Genomic DNA, 18,068 nt, shown 5'->3' on the forward strand with positions numbered 1-18,068 from the left:
GTATTCATTTTTCCGATCAAAATAATTTTTTGACAAGTATTTTTAATCGAGTAACTCCCAATATTATTTCCCGCAAAATAATCGAGTAATTCCTCTTACCGCGAAAATAACGAACATTATTTTGTCTCAAATAACATTGCTTTCATTCTTGTTAAGCGAAAATATTTACGAAAAGTCAATTTCATTCTTGTTAACCGATTTTTTTTTATGAAAAGCCAATTGTCCTTTCAATCATATTTTCACTTTTACAATCACTCGGTTTTCATATTTTTTGTTCGAACAATCACTTGATTTTATTTACTAAGGCTTCGTTTGATAGAACTATTGTACTATGAGAAAAAGTGCAGGTGGAAAAAGTGTAATCACAAAAATTAGATAACTGTTTGGTAAATTTTTTAAATTATATTGTATTTTGAGATTTACTATATAAAATTTATGTCTTTGAGAAGATTTGATGGTGAAACTGATAGATATTTCTTGCAAAAACTGAAAACAGTTTTTTCCAAAAGTATGGATGGACGTGTTTTTGCTAGCAGCAACTTTTAAACCAACGCTTTTCCAGACAACAACTTTTAGAATTTACTAAACACTCGTGTTTTTGCTAACAGCAGCTTTTAGACCAAAATCGCTTTTCCGGACAACAGTTTTTAGTATTTATCAAACATCTTTCTGATGATTTAACGGTCTGCAACAGCAATACCACGCACGGCCTAAAATACATTCTTTTTTTACTATACGTGCACTCCTTCCCATCTCTATTTTATTTTTCTCTTTTCATCTCTTCTTCCCCCACTTAAACACCCGTACAAGGTCATGACTTGTCATATAAAGACGAGGGTATAAGAAAATGCATAATGCATGTTCGATTTGTTATTTTTCACCACTGCATCCGGGAATTGTTATTCTCACCAGTATTACATAAGAAAACGTTATTTACCGACTCAAATTGAGTCACTCAAGCCAAATAAATGAACAACTAGCTTTTGTCCTCTTAATTTATAAACCAAACGCAACTAAAATCTATTTTAAATCATACACGACGAACAGAAGTATATAGAACAAATATCACAGACATTTTACAGAACAATCATCTGCTACTCTCGTCTACTTTAGCATACTAGCAAGCTCCCCTTTCTCATGCATTGAGGACAATATATCACATCCACCAAGCAAATCACCATTCACAAACACCTGAGGGAATGTAGGCCAGTTGCTATACTTCTTTAATGTCTCTCTTAATCCGCCATTATACTCTTCATCAAGAACATCAACACTCTCATAATCTGCTCCTGCGCTTTCAAGAATCCCCACTACCTTCTGTGAGAATCCACATAAAGGGGCACTTCTTGATCCCTTAATAAATGCTACCACCTTGTTTTCTTTCACTAGACGGTCAATGAGTTGCTCCAAAGGGACTGTAAGTTGGACATTGCGGCCAGGTGTTAACTTCAAATCAGGCTTCTTCTTGAGTGGCTGCCGGACCCATGTAGTATTCCCAGTTTCATTTCCTGGCGGAATCTTCCCCGTGACTGCTATGTGTTCTTCCATCCATGATTTCCATGCTTGGGTTAAAGCTGTTCTATCAGGCTCTTCTACAACCCCTACCTGCCAAACAAAAATTTCACAATCAAATTAAAAGGAAAACAAAGGTTTAAATAAATTGGAACGGCTCTTTTAACTTTGTCACTGGGGGATTCAGCCAATTTACGTACACAACATATCACGGGTACAATTTTATCATTAAAATGCAGTAATAAGCTACCACCTTTGCCAACCTAACGATGAAATCAGATTATTTGGTCAAGTGTCTTACTCTCTCACTGAATTGCAGTATATGCTAATTTAGGAATAAATCCTAGGTGCGTTGTGTAAATCAAGTATACCTGCTTCCTAGCATAATTCTAACTACTTAGATGTTGTAATTCCAAATTCACGAGAAGAGTTCCAAGGAAATCTAACAACAAAATATATTGTTTCCACACTATTGCTAGAAGAATATAATGGCACAATGCCTTGTAAAAGTAATGGTTTTTGTGTGCCACACATTATAAAAGTATTTGTGTGCCGCATATCATAAAAGTAGCTGAATATTATTGCAGATGGGAATAAAAAGTGTATCATAGTCCAAGACAAGGCAATGCTTTAGCTGATGCTCCTGCTAACAACGGTTACCTCTCTTGAAATATGGATTGTACGTAAATGACAATCAAGTACCTACAGATTGCAAGCAAAGATGGATACTCTTTGGCACTTGCTAATCACCACAAGAATAGAAATGCCAAGTTTGCTTTCTTTCTTAATCATTGGTTCATAGAGGTATCGCTGATTCAAGTAGTGCGAGTAGAGTTTAATTTCACTAATTCTAAACAAAAAGCTCTATAAATGGTTTAATTAGTACCCGAAGTAGGAGTAAATGACTTGCATTAAAGTGAAACAGACTTGCAAGATATATCCGGTAGGAATGTAGGGTTAGCTAAACTCGTTAAATGTAGGATTACAAAAAAAACTTATTTTCCGAGAGGCGATATACTATGAATATTTGTGTCATTTTTGTTCGGTTTATTATAGTTAAACATCCTTGATCGGAAAGTAAACCCTATTTACGCAACTAACATATAGAATGTCTCAAATTACCATAGTATAACTCAAAATTTCTCGAAATACTACTAAAGTCTTCAAATATAGTGTAATAAAAAGGGTAAATCAATACAATTAACAAAATTATACAAACAGATTACCTTAACTGAAGAACAAAGCTCCGGCACCGATTTACGGTGAGTACTAACACTAGCAGCAACATTTCTCGATATTCCGATGAACTGAACTTCACTATTCTCATCATACACCGCATAAACACCGGATTCCGCCGGAAACACGCCGGAAATTCCATCAGATTCCGCCGAAAAATTAATAAACTGAGATTCAGCAATCTTACTCAAGGCCGAAACGACGACGTTTCGCTTCGACTTAATTGAAAGAGAGGTGAAAGAGGAGGGCTTGGATTGTAAATTGAGTGAAATGATAGGGGCATTTGGGGAAGAAAAGGATGGAAGAGAAAGAAGATGATTATGTAGTAGCGAAGATGATGATGAATTGATAGTTGCCATTCAAGTTTATGATTGTATTGCAGATGTTTGTCAAAATGGAGACGACTCTGTTTTGTTAATTTTATGACCCGGTTATAATATTTGGGCCTACTTTACTGGGCTGGATTTTAGCTTAATGGGCCGGTTCATTTGCAAGGCCGCAGCCTTATATGTAAAATTAGGGGTTTTGGAGTCGATCAGAAATCTGTTTCTTGGCTCAGGTATTCTAGAATCTTCTAGATAGATACATACGTGTTTGTATTGTCATATTTAATCTTGAGATTTGTTTGTTTGTGTTTGGAATTGAAATAGAGAATAGAAGCAAATTGAGGGAGGAAATGGCGGGAGGGAATTTTCTGCACAGAGCTATATCATACGTCATTAATCAATTTGTTGTTGAAGGCCTTGCTAATAGGTACTACTTTTTTACATGTTCTTTTGTTTTTTTTTCTTCTTTGTTTTTTATTTTATGTTTTTTTTTGTTTCGAAAACAACACAAATTTTACGGTATTGTGGTTGTTTTATGTTATTCTGTATTAAAAGAATTGGTGGAGATAAATGATATATGGAGTTAGGGTTTTGTTGTTTGATGTGCCATGAGTGAACTTAGGATTTTGTAATTTGATTCTTGTATCATTCAAGTCGATGATTTCACAAATTAATCAGTGATATGGATATGTAGAAATGTAAAATGGATAACAATTATATGTTTTGCACATATTTCTGCAGTGTTCTGTTTGTCGGTTAAACTTTTGTTCAAGTTATAGTTTACCTGTAATTGGTGTTTTCCATTAGATAAAATAACCATCTATAGAGTTAGGTACTTAATGTAATTGTAACCCATAGATGATTGCAATGCTCTTGCAGGATATAATTCTTTTCGAGCATCACCACTTGCTTGATATTTGTCTGCTGTATAATTGGGGTTTTTCCCCACATTCTAATAAACATCGATAAAGATAGCATAATAATTAATTAGCAATATCCCATAGACGTATATCCCGTAGACATAACTTTGTAGTTTTTTAGCCAATAGCCAGTGAATAATGTTAGCTTCAGAATTTAGTTAGCTACGCATCACCTTGTAGTATTCCATTTTGGCTGGGACTAGAGCTGTGAAATTTAAGCCTGCACTTAAACCATTCTCCACCGAAATCTGATAAAACTGGTGCCAATATGTTTTGTATCCGAATTACAGGAATAACATAACATGATAAAGAAACATGCGCTGGAAAGTTGAAATAGCCTTACGAAATATTACCTGCCAAGAATCATAAGCTGAATTGACAAGGAAAACTGGTGTCTTTATGCTACTTGTAAATTCTTGAGGAAAGAAACACTATTGTTGTAGTTTAGAATACAAATAAGGCATCCGATGTTACATAGCCCAGATAAACTGGTTTTCCATAGAACCTTACTATATATTACTCCCTCCGTCCCTTTGAGTTGTTAACATTTGAAATGAAGTTTTCGACACGCATTTTAAGGCTCTTATCTAGTATAGTTACATAAATTATTTTTAATTTTTCTTTCTTTTGAATAATTATTAAATGTTTAAAATTTTATTCAAAAAAGAAAATTTTCAAAATAAGTTATACAACTATACTAGATAAGAGCCTTAAAATGCGTGTCAGACACTTCATTTCAAATGTTAACAACTCAAAGGGACGGCGGGAGTATATGTGCGTGTGTGTGAGCGTGCCGTTCCAGTCCCTCTGGTCCATTATGTAAGTCACTTTGACTTGTCTACACGTAACTTTAGGTGCTTTGACATCATAGTAAATTTTTCTTTTTTTAATACAAATATTAGTTTCAAATTTTAATTCAGAAAAAGAAAATTTTAAAAATAAAAATTATAAATAGGTGGTCAAAGCACTTGAAGTTACGTGCAGACAAGTCAAAGTGACTTATATAATGGACCAGAGGGAGTACTAAATAGGCTTACACCATTATTGGTTGATGTGTGGTATGAGCAGTTAAGATTATAGATACCTAACTAACCTTGCAGTATGTTCCGCTCCCCTTATTAGCGAAAGATAAGTTAAACCTTCCAAGATCAATTCAACATTTTTTTTCAAGCTTCTTTCACGGTCATGAAGGAAAATATTTAAGTGAAAACATTTGGAAGAGAACTGAAAAGTCAACATCTTTGTTATTGTCAAGTTGGCGGATTCATAAAATTTGTTCTAGACCTGCTTGCACCATTTATGTTCTTTACCTTTGTCTGAATCATTCTCATATCAAAGTCAAGTAAATGATTTTCATTTTAAGCTTCTACCGCTAGTAGACCCAACTTGGATGTACACATGTAGAACCTCTAAGAAATCTTAAGTAGAGTTTTGCATGGGCACACCATTAGGCTTTATCTACCCTGTGTAGAGTTGAGTAGAGTTGCTGCTAAGACCCTTAGGTGCGGAAAGTGCCCTAGCACATGCATGTCAACTTGTCAAGGCGTAAAGACGAACATAGACGATAGCGAACCGCCTTGACTGCCTGCCTAGCCGTCCATTAGGCGAATTAGGCGTTATACTAAATATAGGCATGTATATTAGATATTATGGACATACATTTTAATTAGTTTTCATAATAATGACATTAATATAAAGATTAGTTTATTTGAATGAAACAAATAGATTTTATCAACTTTTGTTTGTTTAATTTTGAGACTTTTGCTATAAGTATGATGATTCAATACTCAATTGTAAAACTTTATAAATTTAACTGTCTTAAGACGAAAATAGGCAAAGTCGACTAACTCGCCTAGGCGTGGCCTAGGTACCGCCTAACTCGCCTAGGCGCCGCCTAATTCGTCTAACCTATTAAAATCAAGACGGTAGGGATGCCTTTTATTTTCTTACCGCCTTTCCGCCTAGGCGACAACTAGTCGATGTCTTAACAACTATGATGCATGGAATGGCTCGATTCTGCGTAGTGTTCTTGTGAAATTATTAGTGTTGGTATTTCGACGTTACTGTTGGTTAAGCCAAATGTTGGCTTTGTTACTTGCTAATTTTTCCCAGGAAATTCTCAGACACTCTCTTAAAGTTGTGATCAGTATAAACTATGTTACCTTGCATACATTCATTTATCTACCAGATTACAATAATTTCACAAATGAGAAAAAGTTTGGGATGTTCTGTTCCGCTATATTACTCTTCGCATTTTTAATTTCCCTGAACATTTTTCTGCAATATCGATGAATTTTTCATAAACTGGGACTCTGGGAACTTAGCTAGCAAAATAATTTTAAGCACAATGATTACTCGTTTCCTTTGGTGCTTAATTTCTTTTGTCTATATTTGTTTTTCTTCTTGTGCCCTTGTTTTGTTCTCTCTATTGACCACCATAGCATTCATTTAAATTTATGGGGTAATATTAGTAGTACTTGTAATCTCTGTTATTCCGACTCGTCACTTCCGGCCGCCGTACCCGTGTCGACCCGACCCGACACGGGACACGACACGGGATACGGGGCAGATTCGTCATCTGGAAAACCGACACGTGTTCTTCGTCACCGGAAAATTTGAAGGCCGCCGGAAAAGTTCGAAGGCGTCGTTGCATAAGGGTAAAAATGGAATAACAAAACAAGTGATGGAGAAGATGACGAAGGATACAGATGATGAAAAAGATTCGGGATGTAGATCGAAAGAGATGAAGATGATAGGAAAAAAAGAAGAAGAAATGACCGACAAATGTACAGTGTATGCATTAGTGTATGTATAGGTGTATTGTATGATAAATGTATCTGGACATACCTTTGTCCACATTCATTAGTTAGGCAGATCCAGCTGTTTTACACCACAAATATCTATATTTATGTAAGATTTATTATTTAAAATTTACTATATTGTACAGAAATGTTACTGCACTTCCCCGTCACTTACATTTTATATTTCAAAAAATCGAATGGTTTACCTTATATTTCTCAAAATAATAATTAAATGAATATAAATGACAAAGAAATATTTATTAATTTATAAAAAATTAATTAAATATTTAAATTATGTCATGTCCCCGTACCCGTGTCCAAAATTCGGACAGTGTCCCCATGTCCTAATTTTTTAAGATTATCGAGTCCGACACTCGGATATGTGTCGTATCCGACACTCGGATATGTGTCGTATCCGACACTCCGTACCCGAGTCTGAGTAACTCAGCTTGTAATACACATATTGTCTCATCAGCTTTTACCACAAATGCAGCAATGTATTACATTTTTTCAACAGACTTGTAACTTTTTAACATAGTATAACCTTATGAGGTTGCACAGGATTTATGGGAAGTCTAGTTGCATATTGATGTCCCCTCAAGTTTCTGTCAGATGCAACCTAATTTTTATTCAAGTAGCAATCTGAATAAAGCGTCATAGATATTTTGTTGACTTGCATATTCATTATGTGTACCTTGCACAATATGCACGAGAGAGATAGATATGGGTGATGAAAGTTTAGTGTTGTATTTCAGCTGTGAACATTATGCTTTTGAATTTACGTATCAAATGAAGAATTTGTATTGTAGTAATCTAGAAAAAGTACATTCTTGAATATAAAGTTTAGCCAACGGCACACCTGGGACGTCTTTTGTCTTTATAAAGGGTACAAGAATCTGAAGTTCTAAACTGACTTTTTATTTCTATCAGTTTTATGTCAAAATAAGAAAGAAAATAAAGGTGGTATTGTGCTAGGCCAGATATTTACATCATTAGAGTAGGTTTTGTATCACTTTACTCATGTTTCTTGTTTTAGCATTTGTGAGGAGTTCAAAATTAATGATTACTGGATAATGCTTTTACTTTAGATGCGAGCTCAAAGTATTGTTGAAACTTTGTATGCATTACCTAAAATAAATGATTTCTGTGTTTATTTTGTTTTTTTTAAATATAACCAGTAATGGGTCCGAGATATGCAAACAAGTCTACCTATCAATGTTTTAGGTCGGCTTCGTGCAGATAGATGTTTGCCGGGGGAGAGAGAATGCAAGATGTTATATTATATTGAATCTTGTCCATTTCATCTTGCGTACAATCTATATGTAACATTGAAACTAAAGTTCAATGTTCATGTAAGCTTGATCATCTGTAGTAAAATGTCAGTTCATAGGCGGGGCACAATGATCCCGAGGGGTTCTCGTGGCATACCCTAAGTATTCAGTTGTATGTAGTTTATATAATGTACATAACTGAACCACAGTATGCAGATCTCAACTTAGGGTTTTCTTAGGACTTCGGTGATTCAATTCCAATCTAGAATAATGTTATAGCAATTGTATGTCATACTTTTAGCTCTTCAGGGGTCAAGTGCCTGGCTTCAACTTCTAAATCATTTATCTTGAATTACCTGAAATTAGAAGCTAGCTCTGCACACGATATTTACTACTCCCTCCGTTCCGTTGAATTGTATATGTATGGTTTGGGCACGGAGGTTAAGAAAAAGTGTAATTTAAGGAGAAAAAGTAAGAAAAGTGGGTAAGGTGGTGGGACCGATCAATATTTAAATGTATAAAGTGAGTGTAGTGGAAGAAAGTAATGGGTGTAGTTAGTTTTCATATTTATAAAACTTTACTATTTTGGGTAAGTTTTGAAATGTATAGAATTGAATGGGACATCCAAAAATGGAAAGTATATATAAATGAGTGGGACAAAGGAGTAATTACTAACTAAATTTTTCTCTTTAACCTAGAGACTGTGGAGTGAAAATTAACTATTTTATTTAAATGAAATTATCATACGAAGAACAACTATGCAACATAGATACAGAATAAAAATTTATCGCCCTTTCGAAAGAATCTATCTAGAGCCTCATTTCATGGAAAACATGAATTAAATGAGATTATTTGGGTACTATCTTGATGAAGGAACAGATATCAAATACTGACTTCCGGTGAGGCTCAGAGTATGATAAGCCTATGTAAGGCTTTGTATTGATTCTAGGGTCTGAAATATGTGGATGAAACATGAAGGAAGGATTATAGTGTAGATTGAGTGAATTGAGAATTTTATAGAGAGAAGAAACTGAGGAAACTATTTGGTTTGCACTGGTCATGATAAATTGGTAGTTTTCATTGAGTTGACTCCATAGCTTTTTGAACTTGTAGATTGTTTTGTACTGGTGGCTGATTGTGGACTTAATTTGCAAATATGACTTTTTGAATTGTTCAAGGCCCCACATCACTTTTATCAGATCGAGTCTGGATTTGAGAAAATATCATTAACCAAAATATCTTTTCAATGCTGTCTTTGTTTGCTATTGCTTTGGCGGGTAAGAAGAGAAAGATGAATGATCATACAGTACATTGTTGGTAACTGTCGATTTTTAAATTGGTGTGATACAGCTTTGGTATAATTTGTCAGATCAAATACAAAAGAAAAATTATGAATAAATTTGCATAAAAGAATACAATATTTTTTTGATTCCTTCTAAAGCTTTATGGACAACATAAATATTTGAACTTCTCACAGTTTCTCTGTCTTTTCCTGATTCATTACTGGTACCTATTAATGTTGGCATAACAAAACTGTCATATGCCCTTCTAATGTACATGACTATGATTTGTCAGCCGTACATTTCAAAGATTTGCTGTGAGAACAGAGAAACAATTTCAAGAACTATCTGAGAAAGGTTTGTCTTTTGTTAAAGTTGGTACCTAGCTTTGAAGCTATAGCTTTTGGGTGTGAAATGTTGTTTCTGAGAAACTGTTCGGTTTCTGCAGCTGTTGAGAAGAGACGAGAAATGGTTGAGATGATGAAGGATATTTCAAAAGGCTCTGAGGTTATATAGAAACCATAGTATTTTTTTTATATATATATATATGGACAGAAATGCTGACTACTGTACTTCTATTTCTTTGCTGCAGCCTCCTACTCGGTAATAATGCACGGTACTCGACTGGATGGCTCTATAATGACGATGATTTGTTACCTGTTGTAAATCTTTTGGGAGCTGCCAAGTCATTGTAATCCAGTGTTATCGCTTATTACTTTTATTTAAACTAATATATGATAGTGATACAATTTGAATAATCATGAACAGGATGGTTGATATTATAAAACAGGGTTGAAGTAGTAGTTGAGTACTCAAGTGTAGTTGATAAAGCACGCATAAGCTAGTATTCTGGAGATGTATGGATTATATATGCGATAAATGGGAATGATGCATTTATAATGTAGTGGTATGCAGGGTTGCAAGTAGAACTATCTCATTGTATTTTCTAAAGTTTTTGTTTAAAGAAGGCGAGGAAAATGAAGTTGAGGGTGGCAATTTTGAGGTTTTATGTTGAGAATGTGTTGGTTCTGTTTGTGAAGTTGATGAAAAGAATTGTAAGTTCATATGAATTAAACATAGATAAATTAGATATTTGGTTCATTATCTGTTTTGTACTTTAATTCCTGAAATTGGAGTGCTATAGCTATACCCATTCATTGACAAAAAAACATGTTGGTATGGACGTCAAACTTGTTCAATGGCAACTTGAATTTCAAGAAAAACTTCATCCCTTCTGCTGTATCTATCGCTCTCTGTATCACTCTATCACCCGTTCCTCAAACATTACCTCTTGCCGCGCATCTTTCCAGCCATTTCAACCCGTCACTATGTTCGTAAAAAGGATCGGCCTTTGTTGTTCTTCATCCGTTTGTGATTGTAATTGGAGTATTTTCGAATTTGTAAGTTCTTTGTTCTGTTTTTTTGAGTTGGCAAGTGACTTTTGAAGTAGTTTACTAAATATACATATTTGTTTGTTTTTTAGATTCGCACTAAAAATTGAATAGATTAGATCATTAACGGTTAAATGATTTGGTTTATATTGATTGTGACAAGGTTCCAAAAGGGGCGTGAAGAGGGAAAAAAAATTATTCCTTTGATTTTGGAAGATTTTCAATGGGACAATGAGGGGGTAAATGGACAAGTTATTGATCCCGTCGATGATGAATTATGGGATGCCGTAGATGTTGTCTTGGATGCATCAAGAAACCTTGAGAGTCGTCGTACTCGTAGGCGTGCTAGTGGAAGTGGATTTTCTTCACAAGATGATGTTGAGATGATGGAAGACCATACGCGTATAATATTGGATGATGATTAGCATGTTGAAGATGATTTTGGTCATAGACCAAACAATAATAGCGAGAGAAATGATGAAGAACGCGCAAGAGATAATATTTTGAATTTATATGATGATGATGATATCTAAATTCTGCCCAAGTGCCCAAGGTTACTTGTGCAACAAAATTTGGTTTTTCTTGTTCTTTTTTTTGTCTAGTTTGTTGGTGCTAGTGAACTTTATTTTATTTTCTTTGGTTGTTTAAAACTGATGTGCAGATTAGGGACTGCTTTGCAGATTATAAACTGTTGTGCAGAACTGTAGATTGCAAACTCCAGTTGCAGTGTGCAAACTGCACTTAAACTTGTAGCTCTATTTCTTTTGAAGCAACAATCATGAATATTTTTAAATTATAGTTTGAATCATTTATTTGGCAATCTTTGTGTTTGTATAATAGTTAGATATTGTGTTAGAGATGCTTTCTATGGTCAGAAGTATAGCAGCAGGAAAAATAAAAATAATTAAGTAAAAGTATTTTATTTATTTAGTATTATCAGAATAATCCGTAGCTGTAGAGAGTTGTGGGAAATGTAGCTTAGATCAAGTCTCTTAGGCATTATAGTTTATCTTATCTTATTCCAGGTAGCTCCTAAAATATAGGAAGCACCTATCTTTATTTGTTTTTTGTTGAAGCCATCCTTTTAATATAATGGGGATGTAGGAATGAAAAGAAAAATGATGGATTCATTTAATCAGTAAAAGTCAGGAGGGTTAGAAGTCTCTTCAACAAAATTTCTTTAACAAGATAGGTTCTTCCAAGAAAGGCAAGAACGTGACCAGAGAGTTCTTTCCAGCAAATAGACCTGTGACTAGATCCATTTCTCGGGGCCATAACAACTTGGTATCAGAGTTTAACGTCATGGGTGACTCTGAATAATTGTTGATTAAGGTAAGGGATCTAGAAAAGAAAATGGGAGACGAGATTCGCGAACTTCGTGAAGGCATACTAGGGATAAAACACTTTCTGAAATCTCAAAAGGGTAATCAGGAGAAAATTCTAAAGGTTAAGGAATCATCTGGTGCTAAAAAAGAAAAAGAATCATCAGGGAAGAGAGATTCGACGGAGCAAGTCATCAACAAAAATATCATACCCAGGTACTCTAAATTAGAATTTCCTTTGTATGATGGTTCAGGGGATCCACTGGGATGGCTTTATAGGTGTGATCAATTCTTTAGCAATCAAAAAATGAACGACGAGGATAAGGTTGGTTTAGCAGCTTTCCACAAACTGGGTGAAGTTCAATATGGTGTTATAAGTTGGAACAAAAGGAGCCTGATCTCAAATGGGATCAGTTTAAATCTTACTGCCTCCTTAGATTTGGTCCATCATTAAGTGGAAATCCTTTGGACGAATTGGTGAATCTGAAACAAATGGACTCAGTGGAAGAATATCAAAAACAGTTTCAAACATTACTAGCAAGGGAAATAACTGTACGAGGCGACCAACATGTGGAATTATTCACTGCTGGATTAAATGATGGACTTAGAGTTGATGTGGAGATGCAGAGTCCTCCAAACCTTGTGAAAGCCATGAATCTAGCCAGAGCTTTTGAAAGAAAATCACAAATCACTGATGTTATTAGTTTACAACGCTCTGCTTCATCTTGGACCCCAAGTAAAACTATAGCTCCCACAAGTGTTGTACCAACTCGTCGTGACTCCAGACCTGCTGGAGGAACAACAAGTTTAACATCCAGTGGAAGCATTAACAAAACTCCAGTAATCAAAAGGCTTTCACGAGCAGAAATGGCGGAGCGGCGTGGAAAGGGTCTCTGCTGCAACTGCGATGAGTCATATTCAACCGGGCACAAGTGTAAGAGGCTATTTTGTTTAATGGTAGATGATGAAGAAGATGTGGAAGTAGAATATGATACTTCACCGGAAATGTCATTGCATGCCATTTCTTGTATTAAAAATTCTCATAATGCAATTGCTGATTTTTGTGGCAAAGGAACCCATGTTGGGCTTGGTGGATTCTGGAAGTACGCATAATTTTATGAGTGAAGCAGCTGCCCTCAAGGCTGGACTAACAGTGGTGCAGCGCCGAGGATTTCAAGTGGCAGTGGCTAATGGTGAGAAGATTACTAGCTCTGGTATATGTGAAGCAGTTCAATTATAAGTTGGGAAAGAAACTTTTTGCATTGATGTGTTTGTGACTGCGCTGGGAATTTTTGATGTTGTGCTCGGGGTGAAGTGGTTGCGGACACTAGGGCCTATATTATGGGATTTTACATCACTTACAATGCCATTAAGTCACATGGGCAGATTGTTACTTGGAAAGGGGAAGTAGTGGAAAAAACAATGGTTGTTAATGCATTATATGATGAGGTGACCCAAAGATCCTCGCTGGACAACATACTGGCAGAATTTTTTGACCTATTCAAAGAACCTAGCGGTCTTCCATCATCCAGAAGCTGTGATCATCACATCAATCTCATACCAGGTTCACAACCTATTGTAGTAAGACCATACCGTTATCCATATCGGCAAAATGACAAGATTGAAAAACAGTGTGCCGCTATGCTCAGTCAAGGGATCATTAGGACCAGCCGTTCTCTTTTTTTATCACCGGTATTACTTGTCAAGAAAAATGACGAGGCTTGGCGACTTTGTTTAGATTATCGAGAAATTAATGCAAAAACCATTAAGGATAAATTTCCAATTTCAATGATTGATGAGTTGCTGGATGAATTACACGGGGCCCAAATTTTTACTAAATTAGATATTCGGTCAGGCTATCATCAGGTTCGTATGAACCATGCAGATGTCGAGAAAACATCTTTTCGCACGCATCACGGTCATTTTGAATTTCTGGTAGGTCCTTTTGGGATTACGAATAGTCCTTCAACGTTTCAAGCCTTAATGAACGAGGTATTTCACCCTTAATTGTGAAAATTTGTTTTAGTATTTTTTAATGACATTTTGATTTATAGCAAAACTTAGGTGGAGCATATTAATCACATCAGGCTGATTTTTGAGACACTAAGGCAACACAAATTATTTCTGAAACAATCCAAGTGCTCATTTGGCGAGAGTCAGGTCACATATCTTGGACACATTATCCACAGAAAAGGAGTTTCTGTTGACAATGCTAAAATTTCAGCAGAGTGGCCACGCCCACAAACAGTTAAGTCTTTACGCTGTTTTTTGGGGTTATTAGGCTACTATCGCAAGTTTGTTAAAAAATATGGTGTACTTGATGCACCTTTGACAAACTTGCTGAAAAGGAACCAATTTCAGTGGTCAGAATCTGCAGAAGATGCTTTTGTGCATTAAAAAGGCTCTCTCATCAGCACCAGTATTGTGACTTCCAAATTTTGACTTGGACTTTGTGGTGGAATGTGTTGCATCAGGAGCTGGTATTAGTGGAGTCTTACATCAGCAATCTCACCCTATTGCTTTTTTCAGCCGCAAGCTTGGGGATCGTCATCTGAAATTGCCACCATACGAGCGAGAGTTAATTGGACTTGTACAAGATGTTCAACATTGGCGTCCATATCTATTGGGTCGTCCATTTGTAGTTAAAACAGACCATTATAGTCTGAAATTCTTGTTAAAACAACGACTCACCACTTCACCTCAATAACATTGGGTTAGCAAATTGTTAGGATTTGATTTTATTGTGGAGTATAAAGTTGGAGCCTTGAACAAAGCTGCAGATGATTTATCTCGTTGGGACATAGAATCTGACACTCTTTATGCAATTTCATCTCCATGTTCCTTACTCGTTGATAACATCAAAGATGAAGTTGCCACCTCAACAACCCTCCAAGATATTATTTCCAAGATATCTAGCGGTGACGGGGTAAAAAATTGTGATGACCAAGATGATTTGCTGCTTTATAAAAATTGAATATATCTACCGCCCACATCCCCATTAATTCCTTCAATTGTTTCAGCAACGCATGATTCTTGTCATGAAGGAATTCAATTCTTTCGCGTTAAAGCTGATTTTTACTGGAAAGGTATGAAGAACACTGTCCACAACTATGTGAAAAGTTGTCAAGTGTGTCAACAACATAAATGGGAGAATTTGCACCTTGCTGGCCTTCTACAGCCACTGAAAATTCCTGACCAAATCTGGACAGATATTTTAATGGACTTCATTGAGGGACTTCAGAAGGTTGGTGGTAAGTCTGTTTTGTTCGTGGTGGTTGATCGATTGTCAAAATATGCTCATTTTATGACTATAGCTCATCCTTATACAACTTCTTCAGTTGCTCATGTATTTTGTATGCATATTGTGCGTTTGCATGGGATGCCGGCATCAATTGTAAGTGATCGTGATCCAGTTTTCATAAGTGTATTTTGGCGTGAACTATTTCGTCTATGTGGCACAAAGTTAGCTTTTTCATCTGCATATCGTCCTCAAACGGACGGCCAAACAGAAGTGGTTAATCGTACAATTGAGATGTACCTTCATTGTTTAGTTGGGGACCAACCCCGAAAGTGGGTTTTATGGCTTCCATGGGCCGAATTTTGCTACAATACCTCTTTCCATACTGCATTAGGTACTACTCCTTTTCATTTCGTTTATGATCGTGCTCCGCCTCAACTTTTATCTTATGAACCAGGTGCCACCAGGGTAGCTGCAGTTGATATTGCACTCCAAGATCGCGATTATATCTTATGTGATGTTCGGCAACGTCTTCAACAAGCTCAAGTCATATGAAACTTTCATATGATGCTAATCATCGTGATCTGTCTTTTGAGCCTGGGCAGTTTGTTTGGCTTCGCTTACAGCCTTATCGTCAATGGTCAGTAAGCAAGAGTTCTGGAAAAAAATTGTCCCCAAAATTTTATGGGCCTTTTAAAGTTTTAAACAAGGTGGGACAGGTTGCTTATGCTATTAATCTTCCTTCAGATTGTTGCATTCCTAATGTGTTTCACATATCTATGCTTAAGGATTTCCACGGTGAACCTCCTCTGACTCCTCCTTTATTACCTCGTTTATGTGACGGTAAAGTTGTTCCTCATCCTTTTGATGTTCTTCGTTCACGAATTAATCGAGGTAAGCTTGAAGTACTAGTGAAGTTGGATAGTCAAACTTCCGCAGAAGCTACTTGGGAAGATGTTGCTCAATTTCAAGAAGTTTATCCATATTTGAGCTTGAGGACAAGCTCATTGTCCAAGAGGGAAGTAATGTTAGAGATGCTTTCTATGGTCAGAAGTATAGCAGCAGGAAAAATAAAAACAATTAATTAAGTAAAAGTATTTTATTTATTTAGTATTATCAGAATAATCCGTAGTTGTAGAGAGTTATGGGAAATGTAGCTTAGATCAGGTCTGTTGGGCTTTATAGTTTATCTTATCTTATTCCATGTAGCTCCTAATATGTAGGAAGCACCTATCTTTATCTGTTTTTTGTTGAAGCCATTATTGTGCAAAACATGCATGTACTATAACAAGACTAAGTCAAACTGACAGCCCTAAGTAAGTTGTATGATAATCTAAGTGTGCATTTTGTATTATATTACTTGAGTCTATAAAAGTGTCGATAGATTAGACTGGAGTATTTTTCTGTTAACAATCTCAATCCTAAGAATAAACTCTAGAAGAAGATCATGAAGATCATGCCTCAGAGACAGTGTGAAGAAACTTGGAGTTGAATAAATCTATTTTAAGAAAACATTCTAAGTCAAGAAATATACAAGTCACAGATCAAGTCATATAAAGAAGTTATTCGAGAACCCCAGAATGAGTTATCGACAAGTCAAAAATAGCTTATAGAGAAGTCTCACAGATATCGAAAAGCCAAATGAAGATATGAAGATTGGAGATATCGAAAAGTCATTTCTGCAATAGAGAATTCAGAGATATCGACAAGTCAAATTGAATATGTGAAGATTGGAGATATCGACAAGTCAAACTCTCGTTAGAGATCTCAGAGATATCGATAAGTCAATATGCCTATAGAGATTTCATAGATATCGACAAGTCTTTTCTACATGCAAAAATTCAGAGTTCTCGACAAGCCAAATTCTCTTATAGAAAACTTGGAGACTTCGATAAGTCAAAACAACTATAGAGAAATAAGAGATCTCGATAAGCCATTATACTTATCGAGATGTCGAGTTCTCTATATAACAAACTGGAGATCTCGATATAAACCTCAAGTACAGAATGCAGACCAGTTAAAGATCCAAGATTATCAATCAACAAACAAATCAACCACTGATTTGAAAAGTATACAAAAAACATCTTGAAGAGTACAAGATCAAAGGCCAAGATTAATTAACAAAGCAAAGTCACAGACATGCTAGATTTGCAAAGATACACTAAGCCAGAAATAAAAAGTTTTAGTTAACTTAAAGTAGGGTTTAGTACATGCTATTGCATGCTGTGTAAAACCTGTGTTTAATATTTTATAAAGTAAACACTGGATACATTATTTTAGATGTAACAAATAGATCTAGAAAATCTTGTAACTCTCTCAAAAAAGAAGCTGAGTTCTTTATCAAAAAAGAACCCAGAAATTTGTAACAAGACATTCTTGATTTTAATATAAAATTAATTGAGTTTTGAAGATAGTGTGTTCATGTGCATGTTTTATTATTTCTGTTAAAAAAATTTATCTCTACAAGTTAGACTACTTTGTTCACCACATCCATAACAGTTTAAAAAACTTAAAAATAATCCAAAACACATTCACCCCCTGTGTTGTATTCATTACCTAACAACTGGTATCAGAGCAAAATATGAAAGCAAACAGATTAAAGATCATGGAGGAATGAATACACAGAAGTTTAGCAGTATCAAAATCCATACTTTTGACAGATCTAACTATACATTATGGAAAAAGAAAATGATGTTGTTTATAAGGATGGCCAACCCACTATATGTTCAGATTCTCAAGAATAGCCCTTTCATCCCCATGGAAAGAGTTGA

The 18,068-nt window shown here is 35.5% G+C and overlaps 2 protein-coding genes across 2 annotated transcripts; one reads left to right on the plus strand and one right to left on the minus strand.

Annotated features, from left to right (window-relative positions):
* Window positions 1-967: 967 nt before the first annotated feature.
* Window positions 968-3,148, minus strand: LOC141707481 (bifunctional monothiol glutaredoxin-S16, chloroplastic). Its single transcript, XM_074510671.1, has 2 exons — window positions 2,739-3,148; window positions 968-1,605 (listed from the first exon to the last, which is right to left on the minus strand). Exons 1-2 carry the CDS (start codon window positions 3,105-3,107, stop codon window positions 1,105-1,107), a joined length of 870 nt encoding a protein of 289 aa, XP_074366772.1. The 5' UTR covers window positions 3,108-3,148; the 3' UTR covers window positions 968-1,104.
* Window positions 3,149-3,344: 196 nt separating this feature from the next.
* Window positions 3,345-10,450, plus strand: LOC141707482 (uncharacterized). The gene is made up of 4 exons (XM_074510672.1): window positions 3,345-3,501; window positions 9,642-9,703; window positions 9,795-9,853; window positions 9,939-10,450. Exons 1-4 carry the CDS (start codon window positions 3,425-3,427, stop codon window positions 9,951-9,953), a joined length of 213 nt encoding a protein of 70 aa, XP_074366773.1. The 5' UTR covers window positions 3,345-3,424; the 3' UTR covers window positions 9,954-10,450.
* Window positions 10,451-18,068: the final 7,618 nt, after the last annotated feature.

Source organism: Apium graveolens, chromosome 2 (assembly GCF_009905375.1).
Source record: "Apium graveolens cultivar Ventura chromosome 2, ASM990537v1, whole genome shotgun sequence".
NCBI lineage: Eukaryota > Viridiplantae > Streptophyta > Magnoliopsida > Apiales > Apiaceae > Apium > Apium graveolens.

Bases quoted from the DNA above. Each gene is read 5' to 3' on its own strand.
- LOC141707481 (XM_074510671.1), bottom strand. From the start codon at position 3,107: ATGGCAACTATCAATTCATCATCATCTTCGCTACTACATAATCATCTT. The intron at 1,606-2,738 runs GTAATCTGTTTG...TTTGTTTGGCAG, and splicing joins AGCTTTGTTCTTCAGTTAAG to GTAGGGGTTGTAGAAGAGCC.
- LOC141707482 (XM_074510672.1), top strand. From the start codon at position 3,425: ATGGCGGGAGGGAATTTTCTGCACAGAGCTATATCATACGTCATTAAT. The intron at 3,502-9,641 runs GTACTACTTTTT...ATGATTTGTCAG, and splicing joins GTTGAAGGCCTTGCTAATAG to CCGTACATTTCAAAGATTTG. The intron at 9,704-9,794 runs GTTTGTCTTTTG...CGGTTTCTGCAG, and splicing joins TCAAGAACTATCTGAGAAAG to CTGTTGAGAAGAGACGAGAA.